Source organism: Octodon degus, unplaced genomic scaffold, assembly GCF_000260255.1.
Source record: "Octodon degus isolate 3935 unplaced genomic scaffold, OctDeg1.0 scaffold00018, whole genome shotgun sequence".
Lineage (NCBI taxonomy): Eukaryota > Metazoa > Chordata > Mammalia > Rodentia > Octodontidae > Octodon > Octodon degus.
The window spans coordinates 1,863,102-1,879,351 of record NW_004524594.1 but is presented as its reverse complement, the minus strand read 5'-3'; the positions used below and the strand labels follow the sequence as shown (position 1 = coordinate 1,879,351).

Genomic DNA, 16,250 nt, shown 5'->3' with positions numbered 1-16,250 from the left:
AGGCATCCCAGTGCTCAGGAGACTGAGGCAGGAGGATCTCTACAAGGTCAATGCCAGCCTGGGCTGTAGTGTAAGTTCAAGGCCAGCCTGGGCCACATAGTGATTGCTTGTCTCAACCAGACAAAGCAACATGTTTGGAGAAACCCATTCCTCTGCAACCAGGGCCTGGAATAGGCAGGAAAAGCCAGCTGCGGGTGGAGTGGATGGAAAGCAAGGTGACAGGCTGAGGCCACTGTGTCCTCCCTCCTGGGGCTCAAGTGCTTGTTCTGAATTCCTGAGCCATAGCTTGTCTCCCACTCGGTCACCACCTGCCTCTTTACAGATCTGGACACTCCTACCCCGCCCCCACCAGCCATGCCTCTGGGACTTCAGCACCACACTGCCACAGAAGAAGCGCTGAATGCACGCTCACTGGGGAAACGGCTGGGCTGGAACGGGGTAGCCTTTCCCAGAGGGGGAGAAGTCTCCGCCCAGTGCCCTCAAAAATCACAGCACAATGTCCTTCCTACATAAAGGGCTTCCAGAAGGCAGCGACAAGGCCAATCACCAATTTTTAAAAAGTCGAAGGCAAGGCACAGTCTATAGAAAAGGAGACTTGCATTACTCTAAAACATCTGAAAAGAGGAGAAAAGTAAACTAAAAATACACTGGCAGGGCTGGGGAGAGAGCTCAAGGTTCTAAGTGCCTACCTGGCAAGCTCGAGGACCCAAGTTCTGCCCCCAGTACCGCATGCCATGCCGGTCCTGAAACTCCAGGCGTGCCATGCCTGGCCACCAAAACCAAGTGTGGTGGCGCACACCTGTAATCCCAGCGCTGGGGAGGCTGAGACAGGAGGACCACGACGAATCTGAGCTGCGTAGCTAGACCCTGTATCAAATAAATAAATAAATTTTAAAATATTAAAAAATATTTTTAAAACCCCACTGGAATCTGGGATAGTGGTGGGAGTGCTTAGGAGACTGAAAACAAGAGGATCACTACGAGTCTGAGCTGTGTAGTGCAACTCTGTACCAAATACACAAATGGGAACGAAAAAAAAAAAAGCTGGCAGCCACTTCTGATCTTGCAGACTCATTTGATGACATCTCTGTTGGCGAGACTGTAGATAAACTAGCACGTCTTCGTACCGCCTCACCCTTACCCGGATGTAAATCGGCACCAAAGCCCTTCTCTTTGACCCTGCAACCCACTGCTGAGGATTTATCTGATAGATAAATACGCAGTTCTTACACAATTCCATCTCTGGGACATTGTTTCTCAGAGTAAAACGCTGGGAATAATCCAGATGTCCGTCAGGTGGGGACAGGTAGGTCAACTGTGGTTAGTTGTACAATGGGAGGCTACTGAGAAGAATGAGGAAGTCCTCCACAGGAGCCCACAGGAAGATCTCTGAGGAACATACAATAAATGTTAAAAACCATGCAGGACACTGTATATACAGTAATACCCTCCTTTTCAGTTAAATAAAGAGAGAGAAAAGAAATATCTAAATGCACACACACACACACACACACACACACACACACACACACAGAGCAAAGAAGCGTGACCAAGAAAGAAATTGTTCTTACTCTGTAGCCCAGTCTGGCCTCAGACTCACAGAGATCCTCCTGCCTCAGCCTCCTGAGTGCTGGAATTATAGCATGTACCACCACACCTGCCCAGTGTATTCAACAAATTTTAAAAGGAGAGAGAGAGAGAGAGAGAGAGAGAGAGAGAGAGAGAGAGAGAGAGAGAGAGCATCTGAATCCCTTCTGAATCCCTTTACCTAGGACTGGGGGCCCAGGGTCTTCTGGGGAGGCTGCGGCAGCTGCTTCTACCTTGGCTCCCTGCCTCTGCTGTTTCCCTTGCCTGTTCCTGCCGTGAATCAGACCCTGGATTCCAGTAAATGGAGCTGTGCTTCCAACTGGTCTCTCAGGACCCTGGACCAGGAAGTCAGACCAAGATCCTGTGTGACCTTGGGTGAGTTGCTTCACCTCTCTGAGCCTCAGAGAAACCGGGTAGTCTTAGCACATGAGCCATAAATGAGAAAACTCAAAGTGCTCAACTCGATCTGGGGACATGACAAATGCCACTTTGTATGAATGTTCCCTATGCGTTGTGCCCATTCTCTGCCACTATTTTTATTGGGTTCCTGCTCTTGCGTATTGATTTATAGCAGCTCTGTGTAGGGTTGCGATACACACTGCAAGCTGGCAGAGCAGTGAAAGACGAGAGAACCACAGCAAGCAGCAGACTGCCGAGCTCCCTGGGAGCGGTTCCCTTCCGCAGTGAGCGTGTGTACAGAGGCGTGGGGCAGGGGTCCATCGCTAGAGAGCCTGGGGCTCCTCTGTACCAGTCACTTTGTTTCTTTTGCGACAAGGCTGTCTATGTCGTCCGCACTGGCCTTGCGCTCATTATGGAGCCCAGGCTAGCCTGGAATTCACAGCGATCCTCTTGCCTCAGCCTCCCGAGGGCTGGGCTGACAGGTTTGTGCCGCCACACTCCACACTTGGCTCAAGGAGCCAGCTTTTGCCGCCTTGTCCCTCCCTGTCTCCTCTCCCCACCACCCAGCAGCTGCAGCTCTTGGGACAGCAAATCACCCCCCCCCCCCCGCACACTCTAGCTTAGGCTCCTTCTTGGTGTCCTCTGGGGGTTCCCTTGATGCAGGCACCCCTCACCGGGTCTGTGGACATTTGGCCTCACCTTCTACAGAGCTAAGGCAAACATGGCTCCCCTGGGCCTGCTGCCACTCATCTCCTCCAGAGGCTGGGTCCGCACTGCCGCTCTGGAGGCTCCGAAGCCTTCCTTGAGCAGCTGGAATATATATCTGCTTTATTTATTTATTTATAATTTATTTATTTATTTATTTATTTATTTATTTTGTGTGTGTGTGTGTGTGTGTGTGTGTGTGTGTGTGTGTGTGTGTGTGGCCAGATCAGCCCACCAGGGGGCGGGCTGGCATGTGGTGCCGGGGATTGAACTGCGCTCCCTGTGCTTTGCTAAGCTTGTTCCAAGTAGGTGCTTTAGACCACTGAGCCATCTCACCAGCCCCAATATATATATCTGCTTTAATGGTGGCTGCCAAGGCCCAGCCCACTGGATTTCTTTCTTTTTTTTTTTTTTCCAAAGTTTTATTGATAAACAGCAATGAGACAGTTTCAAATCAAATTGGAAGTACAGTTTCAACAAATATTACACTGCATATATTCTTCTTAGTGGTTAATTGCTGTACAAGATGCGGACTTGTGATCCTATTTACAAACACCATTAGAAAAAATCATTCTATTCATTAAGAGAATGCAACTATATATCTATCCCAACCACTTTGATACACAGATACAAAATGGACATTCATAGGCATACCCCATTTTTTCTAAGTTCCGTTATTGAATATTATAGGTGTGTAAACTCAGCAAAATATTCTAAAAGAGTCCAGTAGCCCATAATAGCATTGGGTCTTCTGTTTAACTGGCAATGTCAGAAATTATTGACCTGAGTCCCCCACAGCTCAACTTAACAGCATGGCTTTATTTCCTATATTTCGTCTTCATACTTTTCTACTGGATGGTTAAGACCAAGGTAAAGCAGGACCTGTGCAACAATAGTTGTAGCTTTTTGGTCTGAGAAGGTCAGTGAAATGCCCTCAGGATTTATCCTGAGATCCTGTACCTCAGATTGTAGAACCTTTGTCAGTGTCAGCCATGTGGATGAGTCACGGCCATTGCTTGGCCAATGCAGCCCACTGGATTTCTGTTTGCGTTGATCAGTCACAGAGGCTGGGGCTGGTCCCTTAGGATGGGGACACAAGGGTTTCTTCAGTGCTCAGGATGGGGTCACAGGCTGCCTGGATCTGTGCCTCAAAGAGAGATGCCTGATGTACACCTATAATCCCAGTCCTCAGAAAGCTGAGGCAGGAGGATCTCTGCAAGTTTGAGGCTAGCCTGGGCTACATAGTGAGTTCAAGGCCAGTCTGAATTGCACAGCAAGGCCCTGTCTCAAATATCTCAAAATAAATAAATAAGAGCCCACCCCATCTCTAGCATTTGCCTTCTGGGGAAGCCCCTGAGACTTGGCTCACCTTGAAAGCTCACAAACTGTGTGAACAGAAGTGGAGCTGGTTGTGTCTTAGCAAAGCCTTTGAGTTGAAGGCCCAGTGCCACCTCTTGGGGACAAACCACTTCTGCCTCACCAGGCTTGAAGCTTGGGGAAACTGAGGCACAGGGGGCAATGACAGGGTGAAGGCCGTAGGGTTAGTAAACAGAGTCAGGCCTCAGCTCTCTTCCCCCCCGACCTTCGTCTTGGCCCATAGTTTTGGCTTTGCCAACTCTACGTGGGGCGGAACCTGCAAGGAAACGTCCTTGATAGACCTCTTCTCTTTCTCTCTCTCTCTCTCTCTCTCTCTCTCTCTCTCTCTCTCTCATCTATGTAGCTCAGGCCGGCCAGGAACTCTCAGGGATCCTCCTGCCTCAGCCTCTGAAGTGCTATAATTACAGGTGTATACCATCATTCCCAGCTTTTCCTATGACTTCCGACTTCTGAGCAAGGGGATGCAGGACTGGAAATGCCTGAGTGCGTGTATCTGGGGGACAGAGCCAAGGCAGCCAGAAGCAGAGCTGCTGCAGGTAACTTAGGCTGCAGGAGAGAAGGGTGAATTCAGAGCCAGAACCAAGCAGGAAGCGGGTGGGGCTGCTCCCCAGGCAGCAGACAGGCGAGCGCCAAGGGGTGGACCTGCCTCCCGTCCAAAGATGGGACAGTAGAGCAGAAATTCAGAGAAAAAGAGCTAACCCAGTTACCAGGAAAAGCAGCTGGAAGGGCGGCAAGTGCTTTCTGAGGCCGTCAGGAACTTCAGTCTTCAGAGAATTTAAAAAGGAAAAATATCAGTCTTGAAGGCCTCTCTCCAAGGCAGGGTGGCGGTGAATCACTCTGCACTGAGGAAAGCCCTGGAACCCTCTCTCCTGGGCTCCTGCCTCTCCTGGGTCATCTGGGGTGAGTGCAAAGGACCCTGGGCTCGCAGGCTGGAGGCCCAGCCCTCAGTCCTAGGCTTGCTTTCTGAAGCGGGGTGACCCCAGGCTACCCACCCACGGCCCTGAGCCTTGGTTTCCTTAAAGGAAAGATACAAACCATCTATGCCTCTTTTCCTATCTGCAGACTGGAGTTGTTAATGATACCATGTTTCCCGGAATCTGTCACCCGTTAATGATACACACACACACACACACACACACACACACACACACACATTATTTTCTGCACATTAAGAGAAAAATAAGAAGCCAGCCATCAAGTTAACTTTGAGGTGACATCAATCACAAAACATACACTGAGCCAGGCCTGGTAGCACAGGCCTATAATCCCAACACTCAAGAGGCTGAGGCAGGAAGATCACTTGAAGTTCAAGGCCAACCTGGGCTACATAATAAGACACTATCTCAAAAAAAGAAAAGAACACATTCTGACTTCATAGGTGTTAAAACCCGTTTCTCAGAATCAGTGAATTCCAATCCTTATCTTACAAACTGTTTCCAAGAATTAAACAAGATAATGTGAACAAGCCCTCAATAAATGTCAGCTATTTACATGGTTCAGGGTACAGAGCCACAGCCAGGGTCCCAAGCCCACCCCATCCTGCTGGCAGGGTGCCACCTCCAGACTTCAAGCCCTGGGGGGGATACAGGTAGAGCCCAGTGGAGGCAGCCACAAGAGAACAAAGGGTCCCCCAGTCTGCGCCCCGGAAGTTGACCTAATCTCCAGGATGAATGTGTTTTCATTTCTCAGAAGTTCCTGTTAAACTGTGCCAAAGCGTTTTTCCTTTACAATCCAGGCAAACAAGGCAGGTTTACTTTGGGCGACCTTCTGGCCTCCACCCCAGGCCTGCCTGCGCATGTCAACAGCCGGGTGCCTGCACCCTCCTGGAGAGCCCTGGCAGGATCCTGGCGAGGCTGTGCCAGCTCTTTACCACCTTTCTGCCTGCACCAGGCCCCATCCTGGGGAGGGTACATGTGAGCGATCCATAGGCAGATGCGGACCCCACGGGGTCTCAGTACCTCCCCATCTTATAGCTGTGGAAGCAGAGAAGGGCAGGGAACTGCCAGAGGTGCCCCCACCATACATGCATGTTACATATGTGCACACACAGTGCTCACGCACACGCACCCACACACCATCCCGCTCAAGCTTAAACTGGCAGCAGCCTGTCCCTCCACCTGACCTTTAGGGTTTGGGATAGACCAGACGCTTCTCCCTGCCCTTTTCCTCCTGTGTATCACTGGCAGTCCCTGAGGCTGGCTGTCTTACACTCCACAGCTGGGACAGCTGCTGCCTAGCAGCAACCAAGGCTTGCTGATCCTTCTGTCGCAGGGGCAGTAGCAGGATTTGGGAGCATCCAAGTGGCTTTGCAGGACTGGCCTTGGCCCTGGGACCAATGCCTTCAGTTGTTGAGGGGTTGGGCCAGGCGCACTGACCAGCAGGAAGGATGCAACCCTCTCTGTCAGGTCTAAACTCAGATGTCAGACCTGGGACCAGGGCTGTGCCTACAACTCCCGGAGAATGGCCGAGAGCCAAGACAGGGCTGAGGGTATAGCTCTGTGCAGTTCAGAGAAGGCTGGGTTCGCTTCCAGAGACAAGCGCTGCCCTGCTGTCCACAGCTGAGTTCAGCATGCCCATCCGAGCTGGGCTGTGTGCAGCGCTGGAATGCCACACCCATCCTGTCCCCGTTGAGCCTCCTCTCTCCTCCTTGCTGTTCTTTCTGCCTGGCGTGCCTTTCCCTCTGTCTCGCCCCTTGTCTGACCCCCATGATTCAGTCCTCAGCTCACACAATTTGTTCTGAGAAGTCCTCTTTCCCCACACAGCCATGTCACACCACTGTGTTTCTTCATAGCCCTTGTCAGGATCCAAAGTTATCTTCTTCGAATGTCTCAATCTCCTTTCCTTACCCTGCCTTCTCCCATACTCTCACTCTGTGACATAAGTTCTTAGTCACTGAGACCCGTGGGCCTAGGCTCAGGACCGTATCATAGGTGTTCAATACTTATAGGATTTGTGAAGAAATCCCCCAGCATCCTATCTCTACCTGACTTTCCCATCCCTTACACTCCGAAAAGAAAATGATCATGCTGTTCCTTGCACCAGGCCATGGCATAGCTAGTCCCAATCCTCACCAGCCCCTGCTCCTGGGAGATCCTGCCTCCCTGATTCCACAGGAGAGGCCGGAACCAGAATGTTCCCCCAGGATTATTTCCAATAGTTTCCTGGGGTGTTCATCTGGGTAAGAATAAGGAAACACAGGACACTCTAATCCTACTTATCTAAAACTATATAATTTCCCCGAATCACTTAAATGGTACCTGTGTCTCTAATTACAGAGCTGGCTGAGGGGGACACAGGCACAATTTCCAACTGACCTCAGGAAGAGGGACATTTTAGCTCCTCCTGGGGACCAGGGGCTCCAGCTCAGGAGCCAGGACTCCAGACACCTGCTGCCACAAGTTCCCCTACAACAGATGGGTTTGGCAGCCCAGCCAGAGAACACTCCACTTGTTCTACGAAGGACCAGCAGGGTGGTCCCCAGTTGGCCAGATGTGACACCTTTGAGGAAAATGCCCATAGTAGCCAGAAGCCTCTAACTTGGTCCACCATGATCTCTGAGAATGAACCTATTTCTCTTTGATCCAGCTTGACTTTTCGGTCCCATTGTTGGTGAACCGGTCCCTAGAACATGGCTGTCATCCCAGCCTCTGGGAAACAAACTCTGCAGGAGGCCTCAGAGCCAAGAGCCCCATGATGGCCCAAGGGACAGAACTTGATTGCCCAGAGCCTGTCAACAGGGTCATGAGGTGGGAAGGCCACTGGCCTGCCTGCCCCCAGCTGGCAAGTGCTACTATCTTGGCACCATGAGCCCTTCTCCCATTTGGCATGGACAGCCACTCCTGTGATGTCCATGGTTAGCTGTGATGACACCTCTATGTCATAAAGGCTTTTGAGTTCCTGTGTTAATTACCCAAACAAGGAGGACTCACTTAATCCCATTGATGATTCCTACACAGGAAAGAGGGTGCCCAGCCCCAGAGGGAGGGACCTTTTGAATCCTTCCATTTGTTCAGGTGCTCTGGGCTTGTTTATCAGCCCTTTCCAGAGATTAAGTCCTGCCCAGGAGCAGGCCACTTAGGTAATGAATCCTAGGAGGCCAGCTGAGTCAGGTGACCTGTATCCTGCAGCCCCAAGCTGCACAGTGGATGACTGCATCCGACTTCCTGCTGTTCAGGCCCAGAAAAGGGTCACCCATTTCACCTCTTGCTGGTCACGCAGGAAAGCTCTGAGGGTAGTCCTGCCCCAGGAGCCTCACAGTGTGTGTGTGGGTCACACAAGGACTTTATCAATGGAGTGACAGGCACAATGTCCCCAGAGTGCACAGGAAAAGCAATGAGCTGAGAGAAGAGTTAAAAAACTCAAAGTCGCACCATCGAGAGAAAGTCTGTTGAGGGGGCTGTGAGATTATGTTCCTGCCTGTTGGGTGGCATCAGGCTGAAATTGAAATAATTCAGTTCCCTTGTCAATCCAAGGATGGGATCGTGGTTAGGAAAGATTTCACAGGATACAGATGTTGCAGAAACACCATTTTGGTTTTAGGACAGTTTTGCTGGGGATTGAATCTAAAGTCTTTGCACTGAGCTATATCCTTAGCCTTTTTATTTTTATGCTCTGGGGACTTTTTAATTTTTTCCTAAATTACTAAATTGCACAGACTGGACTTGAACTTTCCATCCGCTTGCCTCAACTCCCCGGAATGCTGAGATTATAAGTGTGTGCCACCATGCCCGGCTCCAGTACCATTTTATATTTAAATTTCTTCCTTGAGGGCTCAGAGACGAGAAACAAGGCAAGACTAGGCTGCAAATGTTTCTTTAAAAAAGGAGGGACAACCCATCAAACCACACCCCTCCTCATTAATATGGAGTTCTCGTGAATATTGATGTGGGGGCGTGGCGCCTCGGCCAGCTGGGCTCTCCAACCCGGGGTTCCCAGTTTCCCAGAGAGGAAAGTGACAGAAACCGTGCAGAGGGAGACGCAGCGGCCGCGGAGAGGCCGGCTGCCACCCAGTCTCGGGGGAGAGCTCTGCTCCCCCGCCCCCGGCTCCCACCCGGCCCGGGGGGCTCCTCCAGCCTCAGCCCCACCCCCGGGCTCCCCATGGAAGCCAGCTGTGCCCCGGGAGGAGCCGGAGGAGGAGTCGGCTGAATGCCCGCGGTGCGCCCGGGGCCCCCGCGCCAAGCCCGCCGCGTGCCGCTGCCCTGAGGCCTTGCGCCCCGACCCCGGCCCCGGCCCGCGGGAGCCCCGCGCTGGGCTCCGAGGGGTTCCCGGCACCACTCGTGATGGACGCCGTCCTGGAGCCCTTCCCGGCCGACAGGCTCTTCCCCGGCTCCAGCTTCCTGGACTTGGGGGACCTGAACGAATCGGATTTCCTCAACAATGCGGTAAGTAGAGGGGTCTCCTCCATGATTGCTCAGCTCAGCACCCCCTGCGCTGCGCGCCTGGGACCCCAGAAGGACCAGAGCATTTGGGGCAAGGACAGGGTTGGGGAGCTCGGTGCAGGGTCTCCGCGGGGCACACTTGCTCAGCTCTCACAGATCTGGCGACTGGGTCCCCTACATTGCTGTGCGCCCCAGAGCCGGGACCCGGGACTCGGAGCTTGCGCCAGGGCGCACAGCTCCCGGGCTCAGTCAATGCCCAAGACCGCCTCAGCCTCGGACATGCGCTTAGGGGACACTAGTTCTGCCCGCGCGCGCAAGCGTCTTTGACCACCCCCCCCACCCCGCTATTCTGGGACCAGATGGGGAGCAAAGGGTTAGCGCTCTTTCCTGCGCCCCCTTTAGGGCCACATTGTTGGCGATGGATCCCCGCTGAAGGGCGCACAGGGGGAGAGTTCGAAGAGCCAGAGACCCGAGGATCCTGGGGGTCAGAGCCAGCCGGGGGTTCTGAGCCAGACCCAGAAACTTAGGGCTGCTCCCCTGGCCAGCCCAGAGAATGAGCCCGGAGACCTCCCAGGGTGGGACCTGCGCCTCAGGGAGTCAGAGCAGCACGGGGGGGGGGGGGGCTCACCCAGGAAGGAGGCCTGGTTCACCTTCTGGGTCTCTGGGTCAACGTACTGTCTGTCTCTCGGTCCCTTCTGTCTGCTGACTTTTCTCTCCCTGTGATTTCATGACAGTCCCTGTCTGTGCCGGGCTTGTCGTTTTTTCCCTTCATTTTCTCTTCCCCTCCCTCCCTAAGGAAACGTGGCTTTCTCTCCTCTGTCCTCCGGCCCTCCCCTCTCAGACTCAACCCTACGGCCTTGGTTGGGGGAGGGGCGTGGGCTCAAGGAACGAGGAAATATCTGGGTTCAGAAGGGCCTGCCGGGAGGACAAGAAATGTGGGCTGTTTGGAGTGCAAGTTGCATCTCCACCTCACACATGCACCGCAGGGGCAAGCACACCAGGGTCTCACCCGCCGGGACCTAGAGAACCTTGGTCAAGCAAGAGCTGAGTCCTTGGGGACATGGGCATCTTTCACTTCCACCACATGGTCCCAGGAGACTAGGCTGACCCAGGCACATGGTCCAATGGACAGCAGAGGCCTCCTCATTTTCCCTTTGCCATCACGTCTATGTCTTCACCCTTTGAGGCCGGCCAAGGAGATGGGGGAGAGAGGTCTCGCCCTGACAGCACAGGGAACCGAACTTGGCTCTGTGTCCCTGTGAGCCTGGGCCCTCCTCCAGCTTTCCTCCCCCAGCCTCAGTTTCTTTGTCTGCAAAATGGAGCAAGGTTGAACTGAGTCTTCCTATGGATGGTTCAGGCACAGGTCCTAAGAATAAAGCAGCAGGGCTCTAGGGATCCACACGGCCTCCTTGGAGCTGGTAAAAGATTCTGGAGAGAGGGAAGGAGGTTTGCTGCAGCTCAGACCCTTGAAGTCAAAGAGGGCAGCAGGGCTCCCCTGGGCCCCTGCAGCTCCAGGCTTCACTTTCTTCTGAATGAGCTCTGTGCTGAGGCCGCCCGAAGCTCTTCCTGCTGCTCCATTCAGCCCTGAATCCCCAGCTGCTCCTCTGGGCCCTGGTCCAGTGCAGGAAAAGGGCTGTGATCAGACAGTGGTGTGCAGCACTGGGACACAAGGAGGGACAACCATGCAGGCGACAGGGGGCAAGGGCATGAGATAGGAGACAGACAGACAGACAGACAGACAGACAGACAGACAGACAGAGAGCCCAAGGGTAGTAGAGAAAGACCCCCGGTCTAGAAATCTGAAAATTTGGGACCAGGTATGTTTCTGCCACCAACCGTTCAGTGACTTCTTCTGGGCTTTGATTTCCTCATCTGTAAAATGGGGCTATCAGAACCTTCCCCATAGCATTATCGAGATTTGATGCTAAAATGAATGTAAAAATGAACATAACAGGCCTGGCATGTAGCGGGCCACAGCTGACTTGCTCCAGCAGCTGGAAGAGGCATGACGAGGACCACTGGGCCAGGAGCACTGCGTGAGTGAGGGTGAGTCCCTGTCCCCCTCGGGACTTTCATCTTCCTGAGTCTAAGGCCCCTTCCGGAAGATAGGGAGTAGTATATTGCCTGTCCTTAAATACCCAGATGTTAAGCGCCTGCTTAGGCAGAGTGCAGCAGCTGGGGCTCGATCCCCAGCGTGCCATGACGGCCCTGCCCTCAGGGCGCACTGAGCCAGCAATTGAGACTGGGCGTGGTGACGCACACCTATAATCCCAGTGTTTAGGAGGCTGAAAACAGGAGAATCACAAGTCCAATCTGTGTAGTGAGACCCTGTAGACCCTGTACTAAATACATAAAAAGAAAAAAAAAAAAAAAAACAACCCAGATACCAGGCTGATGCCATGTGGGACTCCTGTGTGCTCTGTCACTCTAAAAGCACAAATCAACACACATGCTCACCCCAAGGGCAGATATGCCGGAGACATGGCCCCAGGACAGGCACCAAGCACATGAAGCCAGGCAGGTGTGTCTGCAGGGGTGGGGGGGGGGGCTTTATTTTCCTTCTGGGAGACCACTGTATTGTTGCAGTCTGCCAGAGGGAATCCCAGGAACACCTTAGAAGGGACTGCCCTTCCTGCCAGATGCAGGGTCTTCTCTCTGCCCACCCCCAAGTCTCACACTCTTCCTGATGCCACCATCTCCCAGCCCTCTGCCTCTGTACCCGGAGACCCTGCACTCCCTTGGTATGCATGAGAGAGGGTCCAGGCTTGGGGGGTCAAAGGGACAGTGATTGGTGGCTCTAGATGGAAATACTAGGTCTGTGTGTGTCATCCCTCCTTCCTCTGGCTAAGAGGAAGGGATGACTGATTCCTTTAGAGCAAAGTGTCTCAGGGTCCCAGAGACGCTCCAGCTGGGAGGGTGTGTGGAAGAGGAGGAGGAGGAAGCGCTCTGTTGTCTCAGAGGGGAGCAGCAGGAAGCGGCGAGGATGTTTGCCCGGTACACTCATTCGCCTCCCAGCAGCTGGGAAGGCCAGGTGTGGGAAGGCAGGACCCAGGACCCACCCAGGGGGGGCTATGGGGGGGCGCTGATCACCGCTCCCAGGTCCCTTGCCTTTCTCCTCCCGGGTGCACTGGGGAAGCAGAAAGCCATCCCCAGCCCCCACCCCCCACCCCCACTCCCAGCCTTTGGAGGATTTAGGGAGATTAGAGAAGTATGTGTGTTTGGTTGTGCCTATGTGGGTGGGCTTTTTATGGCCCTCAAAAGAGGGGATGTGTGCACGTGTGTTTTCTTTAAACTCTCACGAAAGAGTCAGGAATATTGCTCAGTGGCACAGTGCCTGCCTGGCAAACTGAAGGTCCTGAGTTTGATTCCTGGAACCAAAAAAAAAAAAAAAAAAAAAATTCTCATGAAAGAAGACAGAAGGGTCAAGGCACTGTGTTCTCAGAGTAGAATCCACTGGAAAACTGTGAATGAAGAAAATCTAACGGAGAAACCCAGATCTCAGAGCTACACATCAGAAGGGAAGATTTCCTTGGCCTCTTACTCCTGCACAAAACCCAGAGTTGTGGGATGGGTGTTGTTGTTGCCTCCCCTCCTGTCAAGGACATGAGTCCCACTCTGTCCTCATTGCCCAGGGTAAGCCTCAACCATGCACTGATGGTTGAATGAATGAATGAATGGGATCAGGTCAGACCTCACACTTTTTAGGGAGGAGGGAAGGGAAAGAGTTCTGAAGTTCGTCTGTTCCCGCCCCTCAGCATCCTGCAGCCCATCTGGACGCTTACATTCAATGGGAGGACAGAGCAGGGAAGACCTAGGACAGGCCATGCTGGGGATCATGGTGGAGTGGGCCCCTGTGGAGGGGCCTGAGCTTGACTGGAGGTCACCATTGAGGTGGGGATCGCTGTCAACTTTCCTGAAGTGACACTCCTGTTCTTTTCTGTTTCAGTGCTATGATTTATTTTATAACCCTAATCCCAATTCAGTTATCTTAATTGGCTTATTATCTTTTTCCTCCATGAGAAAGTTCCATAAAAGCAGAGACCAGTTTTGTGCATTGCCATAAGCCTAGCACAGCACTGTGGTACCAGAGAGGTGGTGGATATGGTAAAACTCCGCCTCTGGAGCCTACAGTTTGCAAATTGTGCAGAAGGTGGAGCTGTGTTTTTGCAGGGTTGGGGAATAGCAGAGAGGCCCTGGAGATCTGTACTCTCACCAAGACGCAAAAGCAAGATGGAAAGCTTCCTGCGGGCCACAGGTTGAACTCGGCAACCTTGAAGGAGCGCAGACGGCCAGGACATAGGGCAGGAAGGAGCTATTTGGGTCATGTTGTAGAGCGCTTTGCTTTATTTAAGGATGGACTATTTCTTAAGAAAACTACTTTATGCTGGAGCCACACACACACACACCCCCCCCATGGAAGGGAAGCAACAACATGGGGACAGATCTAGGTGTTTGAGAAGTCTACTGACAATTCCAAAAGCAGCTGGGGACCCTCAGAGTCCTGGCCTGGCCCGGGCCTAGGGTGGTGGGGTCCCTGGGTTCCCCAGAAGTTCTGTCTGCCCCCCAGTCTATTATGGAACCCTGCCCTGAGCTCACTGCACCAGCTGGGGATTCCCTTGCTTATTCATTAATGCAAATGTCCATTCCTTCAGGGACTGGGTACAGGAGGGCCCCCCTCTCAGGTGCCAGGGTTACCTGGATGGGAAGACATCTGGCACCTGGCCCTCCAGCCACTAATATGGGAAAGAGAAGAACGGAGCGGGGAAGCCAGTGCAGGATTCCATATGGCCCATGCTATGGAGGGATGCAGGGGACTGCTGGAGAGTTGGAGCCATGCTAGAGGTCATAGTCAAGGTTAGGTCACAGGTCCCTCTAGGAAGTGACTTACACACCCCCTCCTCAATGAAACCCCTCCCTGGTGGCACAGGGGTTATTGGAGGACGTTTCAGCGGGTATGATTGGACTGTTTCTTCATGCTGGTGAGGAGACCCAGACTCAGAGGAGGGGAGCCCAATGGAGGGCCCAGCACAGGAGCCCAGTGGAGGGGACAAGAAAGGGAGAAACAGCAGGACGCTAGTTCTCTCTCATCTTCTCGGTTTGTTTTGTTTTTGTTTTTGTTTTTGAGACAAGGTCTCATTATGTAGTCCAGGCTGGCTGTGAACTCATTGTGTAGCCTTGAACTCATGGCTGATCTCCTTCCGCAGCCTTCCTGGTGCTGGGATTTCAGGCCTGCTGCACCTCGTCCAGCTCTCCTCTTTCACTCTGCTCTGAGCTTACTGTCTAGGACTAGGGAAGTTGGGAAGTGGGGGAGTTTGGGTATCAGAAAGCCCTTGCCTTGACCCTCATTCACGCCTTTTTTAGTGCTCCATGGATACCTGGGGCTTTAAGGAGACTGAATCAGAGCCCCTAGGAAACCCCCAAGTCCCACCCTATCTCATATTCCCTTTGGATGCCACTCCCTGTCCCCACCCCACCCCTAGTTTGTTCCTCCTGCTCTCCACAGCCCCCAGGACTCCGCAGGAGGGCGTATGTGTCCTCTCCCCATGCCACGTGCCCCTTGTAATCCTGGTCCCAGGCCTGCCCGACCATCTCTCTCTGGGACCCGGCTTGCCCTTGAACCTCCCCTCAAGAAACCAGCTCCAGATGCTGGAGAACAGGCTGTTCTTCTGGAAGTCTCTGAGCTCCAGGGGGCAGGCAAGAGGAGAAAGAGTGGGGTGGAGTGGAGTCATGAGCATGCGCAGTGCTCTGGCTAGGACTCCATGGGACCCCCCTTAGGCGTGCCAGGAAAGCCCAAGTGATTGACAGGTCCTGGAAAGACCCGGGGACGGGGGTGATAGGGGGAGCCAGGACAGGGAGCATGTGGCTCAGAACTCTGGCCTTCAGATGAAGTATGTCATAGGCATTGATGTTTTCGAACAGTCAACAAACTTGGGATCCCCATGGCCCGGATGCACCACGGGGTCCAGGAGGCGACCTGAGCATGTGGTACAAGCAAGCTTGCTTGCTGCGGATGGCGCAGTGTGCCTCCTCCCCAGGTCCCCTGGGTTGGGGCCCTAAAGCTGCTCCCTTGGCCTCTGGCTCTTGGCCCAGAAGCTGTTTCACCCATCACAAAGAGGCGTCTGACACATCTGGGCTGGGATGTGTGGTCCGACATAACAGCTGGACAGCAGCCGCCACTCCCACCCCTTCTCTTCCAAAAGAATAACAAAAATGAAAGCTGCAGAGCAAAAGGCAGGCCCAGCAGGCCCTCACGGAGAGCCTGGAGGGAGATGGCCTCAGGGAGCAAGTGAGGGGCTCTCTTTGGAGGTAGAGAGGCCTGTGCTTGTGCCCGTGGGCTCCCTGCTGCTGGCAGGCCACGCCCTCACCCCATAGCCTCACTTGTGACCTTGTGCCAGCCAAGCCTTTTCCCCTCCCTGAGCCTTTGAGCCTTGGCTTCTTCATTACTAGACTGAACTTGCTTGAAGGCAGGGAGAATTCATTTTCTGGGAGGATGTTTTGTTGGGGGGGCATTGTTTGTTTTTGTTTTTTGAGGGGTTTTTTTTTTTTTTTTCTATCTTCTGGCTACAGCTATATTGACTGAGTGCTCCGGAAATATTTATTGGATGGACGGATGGATGGATGGATGGATGGATGGATGGATGGATGGATGGGCAGGTCAGTGAGTAGATGGATGATGGGTGGATGGATGGATGGATGTATAGGTCAGTGAGTAGGTGGATGGATGGATGGACAGGTCGGTGGGTAGGTGGATGGATAGATGGACAGATCAGTGGGTAGGTGGATGGATGGATGGACAGGTCGGTG

At 53.2% G+C, this 16,250-nt stretch overlaps 1 protein-coding gene across 1 annotated transcript in view; it reads left to right on the top strand.

Moving 5' to 3' along the window:
* Positions 1-8,998: 8,998 nt before the first annotated feature.
* Creb3l1 (cAMP responsive element binding protein 3 like 1) overlaps positions 8,999-16,250 on the top strand; it is a 33,824-nt gene continuing 26,572 nt past the window's right edge. The window contains exon 1 of the mRNA XM_004627003.2: positions 8,999-9,449. Coding sequence (XP_004627060.1) covers positions 9,348-9,449 — 102 coding nt within the window. The 5' untranslated portion in view covers positions 8,999-9,347. The remainder of the gene's footprint in view (positions 9,450-16,250) is intronic.